The 13552-nt window shown below is 42.1% G+C and overlaps 1 protein-coding gene across 1 annotated transcript in view; it reads right to left on the reverse strand.

Moving 5' to 3' along the window:
- Positions 1–13552, reverse strand: part of LOC118364198 (NADP-dependent malic enzyme-like) — a 135157-nt gene that overhangs the window by 33009 nt on the left and 88596 nt on the right. The window contains exons 4-5 of the mRNA XM_035745517.2: positions 13007–13082; positions 2750–2911 (exon numbers count right to left, since the gene is read on the reverse strand). Coding sequence (XP_035601410.2) covers positions 2750–2911; positions 13007–13082 — 238 coding nt within the window. The remainder of the gene's footprint in view (positions 1–2749; positions 2912–13006; positions 13083–13552) is intronic.

A 13552-nucleotide genomic window follows, 5' to 3' on the forward strand; every position in this document is an offset into this window, starting at 1 on the left:
GCTTCATTCACGCTCTGGAATTACAGTGCAACACTACCACAGGGAGATCCAGGCTGAGTCTCACATAGCACACTACAGTATTTCCTAATTCCTATATACATTTGACCAGGTCCCATAGAGAACAGGGTGCCATTTTGGACACAACCCCAGTCAAGGTCAAGACGTCGCATGCCTGACCTCAGTGCAGGAGTCCTCATACCTACCCAAGGTCAGAAATAAGCCTCATATTTTCAATTATTTACTGCCTAATTCCACCACTGTGTAGGGACTGGGGCACGGCATCAGGCATCAGACCAGCGTGTCTGAGATAATATATTATGAGTCAAGCCAGAGGAACTCCATATGGCTTAAGACACACAGGCACTCCATTTATCCTATTACAACTCATTTAGCCTGTCATCTCTTTAGAATAATGGAAAAATGGAAAAGGTTGTGATGGCCAACTAGAGACTACAGCGCAAGGTCTTAGTTCTCGTAAGGTTGTGTAACACGTGCACACGCATTCACACAGAGACCTGTGTCTATGCATACATGGGTGCGCCCGTGCCTGACTGAGTGTTTGTGTGCCTGTAGTGATCCTGATGGAGTGCTTGGTGATGAGTGATCTGTGGTAATGGCTGGCACATGCTGCTTCCCGGGTGGAGAGGTGATATTTAAAGGTAAATGTGCTTGGCCTGTTGTAAACTCTGACAGATACTGAGCTGCTGGGCTGCTGCTGTGTGATATTATTTTTGCAGTCCTACATCTGCAAACACTCTACAGGTTTGGAAAACAACAGGCAGAAACCTGGAACTTCTCTGAGTGTGAGGAAGAACACCTTTTCACACATGAAGGTTACGGCCCATTCCAGCACTATGTGTGACTTGAAGATCTGCTCATTATTCTCAATAGTTTATTTGAATTTTATTGATTGAACGTTCCAATTCAGTCCCTGCCACAGACACACATCACACAAAGGGAGAGTCGCATGAAATATGAGCACACATCACTAAATGCACACATATAATAAAATAAATACTCCATACATACAGGGATGAATAGAGGAACATAGAAAGTAGACAGACCAAGCCAAATCCAGGCATAGCAGAGAAACACATCTCAAACATGCACGCACACAGACAATACAGACACATACTCTTAGAAAAAAAGGGTTCCAAAAGAGTTGTTCGGCTTGTCCCCATAGGAAAACCCCTTTTGGTTCTGATAAGGGTTCTTCAAAGGTATTCCCTATGGGGACAGCCGAAGAACCCTTTTAGGTTCTAGATAGCACTTTTTTCCCCCTAAGAGTGCAAACACACACAAATATATGGTTATAAACCCCTATTTGCTTCCATCCTCTGGCAGCAGCAACAGAGTGCATTGAGGACACAGACATAGTCTCTGAGTCAGCTAGTTAAAGTGGTGTTTTGATGCCTATAAATGTCCGAGAATAGTTGACAATCCCCCAAGCATTTCTAAACTGGACCTGTGACAGTCTCTTTCAAAATCTTTCAATAGAACAATAGAGTTCATGCATAGAAGTGTGTATGGAGATGCTATTAAAGGGATGGGGGCAGAAGGGCATGGTATTTACCTCTGCTATGAGGTAGAACAGAGTGGGAGACACTGGCAGAGAGAGAAAACATAAAACCTATACACCAAGATCCAATGCCACCTACGGTATTCATGCTGTAGTGTATGATCTTTTATAGGTTCTCTCATAGGCCTTTTATGAATAAGGGGTATTTCTTCTGGGTCTCCGTGTGGTTTGATGAAGTGTGAATTGGCCAGCCGACATAAGAGAACATGAAGAGAGTTTGTGGAGACCAACCACACAGCGAATGGACAGAGATCGGGCTAGTCCCCATGTTCAACTCCACCTCCTTATCTTTCCCTACCCCTTCCTTTACTTATCCCTCTTTTATACTGGTGTCCTCGTTTTGATGCCCATGGAGTGCCTCTCGTTATTTCTCTCTATCTCCAGTGATTATTGTCAGTCGTTTACATCTTTGACCAGTCCTATACCCAGCCAACCGCAAATCCATCTCCCTCTTCTTTCCTCCCACCCATCTATCTATCCTTCTTTCACAGGGATGTCTTCTTTTATGTCTCATTCTCAGCATCATGTCTATCCTTGACCAGACCTACCCAATTAACCCCAAATCACCCTTTATCCTCTCCCCAACTCTTATGCTGAAACTAAGAGGCTTGGAGAGCAGGTCCTGGCTCAGCCAGGCAGCAGGCATACGGTGGCAGTGGCACACCCGTGGCCCAGCTCTGGATGACATGGAGAAAATACACAGAGTTTAAATATAGCCGTGTACACAACACAGACTATTCTTAGTTTGCTCCTGTTTAACAGTGTGGCCACAGCACACGTGCCGCCCGGCCCAGAGTGGGGCTCCTCTTTCAGCTATAAAGAGGAGGGCCAGGCCATACATAGGACCAGTGGGACCAGCAGGAAAAACCAAACCAGAGGGCCTCTTTGAATACTGTTGACTGGCAGTGCTGGCGGGCTGGCAGGATGGATAGGTGCTTTTCTGTCTTGCATGGGTGAACAGTGGGGCTTTCCTCAGTTGTTTGGAAAATGGAGTTCGGAGACTGAGGGGCTTACCTGAATATAACGTATTGACTGGGGGGTATTTTCTTAGCTGGCATATTACGTCTAGCATATAATATGTTACGAAGTTGACCGTTTTATTTGTGTATCATCTTGTTTGCATGTAGCTATGCATGTATTCCCTTGGTTGTTAGGTGTGTCTCTTCTTACCTCATTGTCTGTGCCCACATCCAGCATGACTGGCAGACACTGCTGGGGTGGCATGCCTCCACAGGCCGTGTAGAGTGCCAGCTTGCCCACAGGGATGCCCATGCCGTAGCAGCCCAGGTCCCCCAGGCCCAGGATCCTCTCTCCGTCTGTCACACACACCGCCTGTCAATCACATCACATCACACCTGTCAATCATACCTGTGAGTCTATGTCAATCAAATACATTATCAGTCAGAGCAGACTGTCTATGGGCTCTAGATAACAGTCATTTTCTTTCGGCTTCCTGTTTGAAATTAACCAAATAAAATCTCAGATTAGCCAAAAATGTTATCATAATATCAGGCAGTGAAAATACATTAACCTGCAAATAAAGCAATCATATTCATTAGTCAGTTTCAGTAAGTGTACATGACTAAACAGGAAAGGACATCCTGTGTCTGTAAAATACACAAGTCAAACACGTTATCAGTCAGAGCAGAATATTAGTAACTCTAGACAAGGGTAGTCCCTAACCTCAAAGACTATCGCCAAGCAGTTAGTGAAAATACAGACAGTAACTTGCCAATACATCAATGTTCAGTAACAAATGATGGACATGATTTAACAGGATATATTCAAACTAGCTACTGTAACAGCATTGCTTCATCACTCCATTCCCAAACTACCCTTCCAAGCAAACCCCCCACCAATCCTGCTTCTCTACTCTCCATCTGCCCTGCAGGTCTGACCCGGTCCTGCTTCACACAACCTAACCATGCACTCTTATTAAAACAGAAAACAACAAACGAATAGCCTGACGTTCTCAACGTGGAATTTACAAACTAACGATTGTGTAACACAACCTGATAACCAGGGGTGTTTTGGAGAAAAAAAATAAAAAATTGTCCAGGAAATGTGTCTTTGGCTTCACAATAACTTGATTGACATTAAAAACATCATCATGCTTAATAAGTGACCAACAACAAATATATAAAGACAATTATGAACTGGGTGGTTCGAGCTCCGACTGCTGATTGTCCGAAAGACGTGTTATATCAGACCGTATACCACGGGTCCATTATCTTTTTTTTTTACTGCTCCAATTACATTGGTATTTAAGTGATAATGCCAGAGAAGCCGGTGTTTGGATGATATGGCATGGCTGTTATTAGGCCGGAGACTGAGACGAGTGGCGGCAAACCATGCGGGTATATCCTCCAAACACCTGCTTTGGGGGCATTATCACTTTTATACAACGGGTTAGCAAAATATTCAAATAATGATTGACATATTTTCATTAAAAACATTATTTTGATGGATTTATATCTATGGCAACATTCGTATCCCTTGCTTGATAGCTAGCCAACTACGGCTAACTTACAGTCACGTCAAACAGTGCAGCCAGAATAACAGAAAACAGCTGCGTTTGCATGCGTTTAAGTTGTTTTCTAGTGACATTTATTTGGATACATCCATAACAATGAGCTAATTTCACCTGGCATAGAAAATGTGCTCTCTCTCGTCAGGAAACGGTTGTTCGGAGGAGCTAGGCAACAACACAGGTAATACAATCACTTCAAACTGAAGTTGGAAAGACTGCAAATTAGCTGCATTTCGTTTCGTTCAGGCCTCAACTGGCAGCTTCATTAAATAGTATCCGCAAAACACCAGTCTGAATGTCAACAGTGAAGAGGCGACTCCGGGATGTTGACCTTCTATGCAGAGTTCCTCTGTCCAGTGTCTGTGTTATTTTGCCCATCTTAATCTTTTCTTTTTATTGGCCAGTCTGAGATATGGCTTTTTCTTTGCAACTCTGCCTAGAAGGCCAGTATCCTGGAGTCGCCTCTTCACTGTTGATGCTTAGACTGGTGTTTTGTTGGTACTATTTAATGAAACTGCCAGTTGAGGACTTGTGAGGTGTCTGTTTCTTAAACTAGACACTAGTGTACTTGTCCTCTTGCTCAGTTGTGCATTCTGGTTAGAGGCAGTTTGCGCTGTCCTGTGAAGGGAGTAGTACACAGCGTTGTATGAGATCTTCAGTTTCTCGCATGGAATAGCCTGCAGTCCTCAGAACCAAGAATAGACTGACAAGTTTTAGACGAAAGTTCTTTGTTTCTGGCCATTTTGAGCCTGTAATTGAAGCCACAACTGCTGATGCTCCAGATACTCAACTAGTCTAAAGAAGGCCAGTTTTATTGCTTCTTTAAAATCAGGACATCAGCTTTCAGCTGTGCTAACATAATTGCAAAATGGTTTTCTAATGCTCAATTAGCCTTTTAAAATGAACTTGGATTAGCTAACACAACGTGCCATTGGAACACAGGAGTGATGGTTGCTGATAATGGGCTTCTGTTCACCTATGTAGATATTCCATAAAATAAAAAAAGCAGTTTCCAGCTACAATAGTCATTTACAACATTAACAATGTCTACACTGTATTTCTGATCAATTTGATGTTATTTTGAATGGACAAAAAAAACAAGGACATTTCTAAGTGACCCCAAACTTTTGAACGGGAGTGTATATTACCCATAAAAATGATGCTGATTCATTATTTCGACTGGCTGAGAAAAGCTGCCTGCCTGTCTCTCTCATCCCAACTCCTGACCCCTACGCACTCATTATTATGGGATAGCTGGAGATCGAATTTAAATATTGAAACAATGTTGCAAATGTCAGAGAGACAAATACCATGATATTGTTGGAGGAGAGTGCACAACAAAACACTTATCACGGCAACTGGTTTGATACATTCACCTCTGAAGGTAAATAATCTACTTAATAATGTACTTATTCAGTAATCTTGCTCTGATTTGTCGCCCCCCCCCCCCACATCTAGATGTGTGAAGATTAGTGTATTTTCTGTAGTGAAGCTAATTGTCCATCATTTATGACATTCCTGTGAGTGTGTAAACTTACAAAAATTATATGGTAATACAAAATGTATGTTCTCTATAGTTATGTACTTGACAATGTATTAATTGACCAATTCGGCACATTGGGGCAGACGTGATACAACATTTTGAACAGTAATGCAATGGTTCATTGAATCAGTCTAAAATGTTGTATATACACTGCTACCATCTAGTGGCCAAAATCTAAATGCCCCCTGAGTGATATAATGGCCTTTCTTTTGCATTTCAAAGATGGGGGGGAGAAAACTCATGTTTTTTTCTTTGTATTTTCTTTTACCAAATATGTGTTATATTCTCCTACATTAATTTTCCACAAACTTCAAAGTGTTTCCTTTCAAATGGTATCAATAATATGCATATTATTGCTTCAGGTCCTGAGCTACAGGCAGTTAGATTTGGGTATGTCATTTGATTTCCAGATTTGAAGAAAAACATTTTTCAAAATGATTGATGAGAAAAGTATGGTGCAACCCATTGGGTATCTCATCGCACCCTCATATGTCTTGAAATATGCAGACATACGGATTAAAAGTACATTTGCATTGTAAAACAGCCAACTTTCTATCTCCGCTCATAACCTTTGGACTTTATAACACTCACAGAAGGCATGAATTATTGAGTCATTGTTAATTTTACACTTAAGGCATGACTGCCATTGTGCTGTCGAATTTGTGAATTTTGTCTATTGTATAATAACTATATACATTAGTTTATACTGGATTAAGCATTCATTTTCATGAACTGTAATTTCGTTAGTTATGTTTGAACGCTCCCTCCATTTTGTGCCAATTTCAGTTACTTTCATGTCTTTGTATCAATAGTTTATATTTATAAGAGATTGTTTGTTGGATAGACTGTGCAAGGTTTTGTATATTTTACCTATCATATGTTTTTCCTTTTCTGACTAAAGTAAGATTCCCTCAACATTACTCTTATGCCTAAAAGATTTCAGATCGTTTTTGAACATGTTTACGGTCGTGGCCAAAAGTTGAGAATGACACAAATATTAATTTTCACAAAGTGTGCTGCCTCAGTTTGTATGATGGCAATTTGCATATACTCCAGAATGTTATGAAGAGTGATCAGATGAATTACAATTAATTGCAAAGTCCCTCTTTGCCATGCAAATGAACTGAATCCCCCCAAAAACATTACCACTGCATTTCAGCCCTGCCACAAAAGGACCAGCTGACATCATGTCAGTGATTCTCTCGTTAACACAGGTGTGAGTGTTGACGTGGACAGGGATGGAGATCACTGTCATGCTGATTGAGTTCAAATAACAGACTGGAAGCCTCAAAAGGAGGGTGGTGCTTGGAATCATTGTTTTTCCTCTCTCAACCATGGTTACCTACAAGGAAACGTGTCGTCATCATTGCTTTGCATAAAAAGGGTTTCACGGACAAGGATATTGCTGAAAGTAAGATTGCACCTAAAATCAACCATTTATAGGATCATCAAGAACTTCAAGGAGAGTGGTTAAATTGTTATGAAGAAGGCTTCAGGGCGCCCAAGAAAGTCCAGTCAGGACCGTCTCCTAAAGTTGATTCAGCTGCGGGATCGGGGCACCACCAGTACAGAGCTTGCTCAGGAATGGCAGCAGGCAGGTGTGAGTGCATCTGCACGCACAGTGAAGCAAAGACTTTTGGAGGATGGCCTGGTGTCAAGAGCAGCAAAGAAGCCACTTCTCTCCAGGAAAAACATCAGGGACAGACTGATATTCTTCAAAAGGTACAGGGATTGGACTGCTGAGGACTGGGGTAAAGTAATTTTCTCTGATGAATCCCCTTTCCGATTGTTTGGGGCATCCGGAAAAAAGCTTGTCCGGAGAAGACAAGGTGAGCGCTACCATCAGTCCTGTGTCATGCCAACAGTAAAGCATCCTGAGACCATTTATGTGTGGGGTTGCTTCTCAGCCAAGGGAGTGGCTCACTCACAATTTTGCCTAAGAACACATCCATGAATAAAGAATGGTACCAACACATCCTCCGAGAGCAACTACTCCCAACCATCCAGGAACAGTTTGGTGACGAACAATGCCTTTTCCAGCATGATGGAGCACCTTGCCATAAGGCAAAAGTGATAACAAAGTGGCTCTGGGAACAAAATAGATATTTTGTGTCCATGGCCAGGAAACTCCCCAGACCTTAATCCCATTGAGAACTTGTGGTCAATCCTCAAGAGGCGGGTGGACAAACAAGAACCCACAAATTCTGACAAACTCCAAGCATTGATTATGCAAGAATGGGCTGCCATCAGTCAGGATGTGGCCCAGAAGTTAATTGACAGCAGGCCAGGGCAGATTGCAGAGGTCTTGAAAAAGAAGGGTCAACACTGCAAATATTGACTCTTTGCATCAACTTCATGTAATTGTCAATAAAAGCCTTTGGCACTTATGAAATGTACATTGGTCAGTCCAAAATGGCTTTTTAATTCTGTCATGAAAATAATTGTATTTCCTATTACCAAGTAATTTACCATTTCTATGCCTTTAGTTTTCCATGTGGGACAATTTATCGGTGAATTCTGAAAAGCTATCCAAGGAGTGTTCCATAGGGGTGTGTTTTTTAATGGAGGGATTTTAATTATTGTAGAATCCATTTAATTTTCTTTCATGTAGATGAGGAAAATGTTTGTATTTAATCCATTTTAGAATAAGGCTGTAACATAACAAAATGTGGAAAAAGTCAAGGGGTCTGAATACTTTCTGAATGATCTGTATGTCGCAGGTAAAAGCATTGATATATGATATAATTCCAGGTCTTGAAGGTTAAACCACCTTCAGACTTAGGGAGATGTAAAACTTTTGTTTTTATTCTATGAGCTTTATTTGCCCATATAAAGTCGTATGACTGGATACTTTTTTAAAGAATGTCTTCGCTGGGGTAATTGGTATTAAAGCGTTAAGCAATAAGGCCAGAGGAGGTGTGGTATATGGCCAATCTACCACAGCCAAGTGCTGTTCTTAAGCACGACACAATGCTGAGTGCCTGCACAAGCCCTTAGCTGCGGTATATTGGCCATATACCTCAAACCCCAGAGGTGTCTTATTGCTTATTTTATACAACGGATGGGTTTAATCCTGGATGCTGATTGGTTAAAACCACATTCCAGCCTGTGTCTATTCCACAAGTTACCACTGGCTAAAGCTATGACCTTGAAATGCCTATTTATTCTGTCCCATCTCGTTGCGCAATCCACTGTCTCATCAGCCCAGCAAGCCAATTTATAAACTTGATCTCCACTGTAAAAAGCATCTAGACATCATCTCCAATTTCTTTTAGCAATTGGTTTCAATAGTGGAAATTTGCATGTAACAGCTACTGTAAATTGGACAGGGCAGATAGATTAACAAGAAGTTAAGCTTTCTGCCCTTATAAGACATGTCTATGTTCTGAGAAATGTTCTTGTTACTTACAACGTCATGCTCATCACATTAGCAGATGTTAACTCACCGTTGTATTTTGCCTGTATATGTTTATGTTTGAAAAAATGTAATCTTGCAAAAAAATGTAATACATTTTAAAAATCATCATGATCATCATGAACTTCACAATATGTTCGATCCCAAAACCCAACATGCATGTGTGTATTTCCATGATTAGTCTATGACGCAGGCAATCTGGCACTATACTTTTACAACCTTGTTCCACACTGGTTCCACAGCACCCTGACACCACCTCAGGGGATGATGTCATCCACCTAATCACATTTTTAATACCTAATGAACACATGATTAGGGGTTTATGACATTCTAACAGCAAAACCACTTATTATTTTTTGGGATAAACGTCATTAATAGTCCCATACATTTGGGGCTTACTGATTTATTTCTGGATTTGTAGCTTTTATTATTGGAACTATGTAAGTAGGGCATCGGATTGTGATGAACAGTTTTATATGAGGTCCTGTGAGCTCAGGGATTCAGAGGGAAATGCCATTGTGTTGACAGCTGTGAACAGGTGGTAGAGCGGCTAGAGTCTGCAGCAGGCATATCTTTACATGCCAGGAATACCTGGACGACTTGTCATACTGAATCTACAGTTGAAGTCAAAAGTTTACATAAACTAGTTTTAATGATTCCAACCTAAGTGTTTCAACCACTCCACAAATTTCTAAATCAGTTAGAACATCTACTTTGTGCATTACACAAGTAATTTTTCCAACAATTGTTTACAGACAGATTATTTCACTTATAATTCACTGTATCACAATTCCAATGGGCCAAAGGTTTACAAGCACTAAGTTGACTGTGCCTTTAAACAGATTGAAAAATTCCAGAAAATTATGTCATGGCTTTAGAAGCTTCTGATAGGCTAATTGACATCATTTGAGTCAATTAGAGGTGTACATGTGGATGTAACTCAGTGCCTCTTTGCTTGACATCATGGGGAAATCAAAAGAAATAAGCAAAGACCTCAGAAAAAAATGGTAGACCTCCACAAGTCTTGTTCATCCTTGGGAGCAATTTCCAAACGCTTGAAGGTACCACATTCATCTGTACAAACAACAGTATGCAAGCATAAACACCATGGGACCAAGTAGCCGTCATACCGCTCAGGAAGGATACACGTTCTGTCTCCTAGAGATGAACGTACTTTGGTGCAGAAAGTGTAAATCAATCCCAGAACAACAGCAGAGGACCTTGTGAAGATGCTGGAGGAAACGGGTAAAAAAGTATCTATATCCACAGTGAAACGAGTCCTATATCGACATAACCTGAAAGGCCACTCAGCAAGGAAGAAGCCACTGCTCCAAAACCGCAATAAAAAAGCCAGACTACGATTTGAAACTGCACATGGGGACAAGACGTACGTTTTGGAGAAATGTCCTCTGGTCTGATGAAACAAAAATAGAACGGACCATCGTTATGTTTGGAGGAAAAAGGGGGGCGCTTGCAAGCTGAGGAACACCATCCGAACCGTGAAGTACGGGGGTGGCGGCATCATGTCGTGGGGGTGCTTTGCTGCAGGAGACCCTGGTGCACATCACAAAATAGACGGCATCATGAGGACAGAAAATTATGTGAAGATATTGAAGCAACATCTCAAGACATCAGTCAGGAAGTTAAAACTTGGTCACAAATTAGTCTTCCAAATGGACAATAACCACAAGCATACTTCCAAAGTTGTGGCAAAATGGCTTAAGGACAACAAAGTCAAGGTATTGGAGTGGCCATCACAAAGCCCTGACCTCAATCCTATAGAAAATGTGTGTGCAGAACTGAAAAAGCATGTGCGAGCAAGGCCTACAAACCTGACTCAGTTACACCAGCTTTGTCAGGAGGAATGGGCCAAAATTCACCCAACTTATTGTGGGAAGCTTGTGGAAGGCTACCCGAAACGTTTGACCCAAGTTAAACAATTTAAAGGCAATGATACCAAATACTAATTGAGTGTAGGTAAACTTCTGACCAACTGGAAATGTGATGAAAGAAATGAAAGCTGAAGTAAAACATTCTCTATACTATTATTCTGACATTTCAGATTTTTCAAATAAAGTGATGATCCTAACTGACCTAAGACAGGGAATATTTACTTGGATTAAATGTCAGGAATTGTGAAAATTCTGAGTTTACATGTATTTGGTAAAAAAAAAAATGAAAAAAGTCAAGAGGGCTGAATACTTTCCGAAGGCACAGTATACACCCCTTAAAATGTGTGGAGTCAGCTATTTCAGCCACACCCGTTGCTGACAGGTGTGTAAAATCAATCACACAGCCATGCAATCTTGATAGACAAAACACTGGCAGTAGAATGGGCTTACTGAAGAGCTACGACTTTCAACGTGGCACCGTCATATGATGCCATCTTTCCAACAAGTCAGTTCGTCAAATACATGCCCTCCTAGAGCTACCCCGGTCAAATTAAGTGCTGTTATTGTGAAGTGGAAATATCTAGGGGCAACAACGGCTCAGCCAAGAAGTGGTAGGCCACATAAGCTCACAGAATGGGACCACTGAGTGCTGAAGCGCGTAGAACGTACAAATCGTCTGTCCTTGGTTGCACCACTCACTATCGAGTTCCAAACTGCCTCTGGAAGCAACGTCAGCACAATAACTGTTCATCGGGAGATTCACAAAATGGGTTTTCATGGCCAATCAGCCGCACACAAGCCTAAATCACCATGTGTAATGCCAAGCGTTGGCTGGAGTGGTGTAAAGCTCGATGCCATTGCACTCTGGAGCAGTGGAAACGAGTTCTCTGGAGTGATGAATCAGGCTTCACCATCTGGCAGTCTGACAGATGAATCTGCGTTTGGCGGATGTCAGGAGAGCACTACCTGCCTCAATGCATAGTGGCAACTGTAAAGTTTGGTGGAAGAAGAATAATGGTCTTGGGGATGTTTTTCCATGGTTCGGGCTAGGCCCCTTAATTCCAGTGAAGGGAAATCTTAACGTTACAGCATATAATGACATTCTAGACGATTCTGTGCTTCCAGCTTTGTGGAAACAGTTTGGGGGAAGGCCCTTTCCTGTTTCAGCATGACACTACGCCATGCACAAAGCGAGGTCCATACAGAAATGGTTTGTCAGGATTAGTGTGGAATAACTTGACTGGCCTGCACACAGCCCTGACCTCAACCCCATCGAACACATTTGTGATGAATTGGAAATCCGACTGCAAGCCAGGCCTGATCGCCCAACATCAGTTCCCGACCTCACTAATGCTCTTGTGGCTGAATGGAAGCAAGTCCCCACAGCAATGTTCCAACATGTAGTGGAAAGCCTTCCCAGAAGAGTGGAGGTTGTTATAGCTGCAAAAGGGGGAACAACTCCACATTAATGGCCATGATTTTTGGAATGAGATGTTCGATGAGCCGGTGTTCACATACTTTTGGTCATGTAGTGTACGTGTGCTATTCAGTGGCGGCTGGTGGGAGAACCTATAGGAGGATGGGCTATTGGAATGGCATCAAACATATGGAAACCATATGTCCTCCTATAGCTCCTCCCACCAGCCTCCACTGGTGCCTATCTCCAGTTATCCCACTGTCCATACAGAGGCCCCTTAGTTCCAGGAATGCTAACCCATGACTTCTAAGCCAGGGCTGCCCAACATCCTCCTGAAGAGCTTGCAGAGCAGAATTCCACACCAACCCTGATCTAACACACCTGATTCTACTAATTAGCAGTTCACCAGGACCTTGCTTGGTTGGATCAGGCGTGTAATTTACAACAGGCCTGGAGCAAAACCCTGCATACCCAGTAGCAATACCTGCCTTATTCCATCAGACTGAAGAACTAGGCCTAACAGTGTAAAGGGCATAGCACCCCTAGTAGAGCGATATGGTGCCATTTTAGATACAACCTATTTCCGTATTATATAGTGAAAGGCCATTTCAGGTTTGACCATAGACTTACGCGTATGTCCTTCTCTGGCCAGCTCTGGAGCACGGTGGAGATGTGAGTGAGGTCATGGATGGTGATAAAAAGCCCCCTGGAACAGATCAGATGAGTTATAATGAGTGAGACTAGATTAACTGTTTACAGTGCCTTTCACATTGCATATCGATTACCAGCATAAGGAAATACTGTAACTTTGCTCAGTACGGAGAAAAAAACATTATTGTCTTTGCATTCAGTTTCAAATGGTTCTTTGATACCTGAATGGAAGCTTGAAATTAACTTTAAGCACCATTTGAGTAGCTTTTTGAAGTTTCAATCCAATTTTTCTGCCCTTTTCCCCCCTACTTATGTTGTAATATCCCAGAGCAGATGCCACCTGGAAAATGGATAGCTGGGCCAGGGACCCCTCTAGTGCTCCTCTGTTCCAGGAAACGCTAGATAGATACGCTTAGTCTGTGTGCGTGTGTGTACGCCCACAGGGTGGGAGGTCCAGCCCAGAAGGGTTTCAGCTCGGCCCAACAAAGCCATCTGCCCATGATGTGGAGGCACTATCCTCTCCAT

This window comes from Oncorhynchus keta, chromosome 31 (genome assembly GCF_023373465.1).
Source record: "Oncorhynchus keta strain PuntledgeMale-10-30-2019 chromosome 31, Oket_V2, whole genome shotgun sequence".
NCBI classification, from domain to species: domain Eukaryota; kingdom Metazoa; phylum Chordata; class Actinopteri; order Salmoniformes; family Salmonidae; genus Oncorhynchus; species Oncorhynchus keta.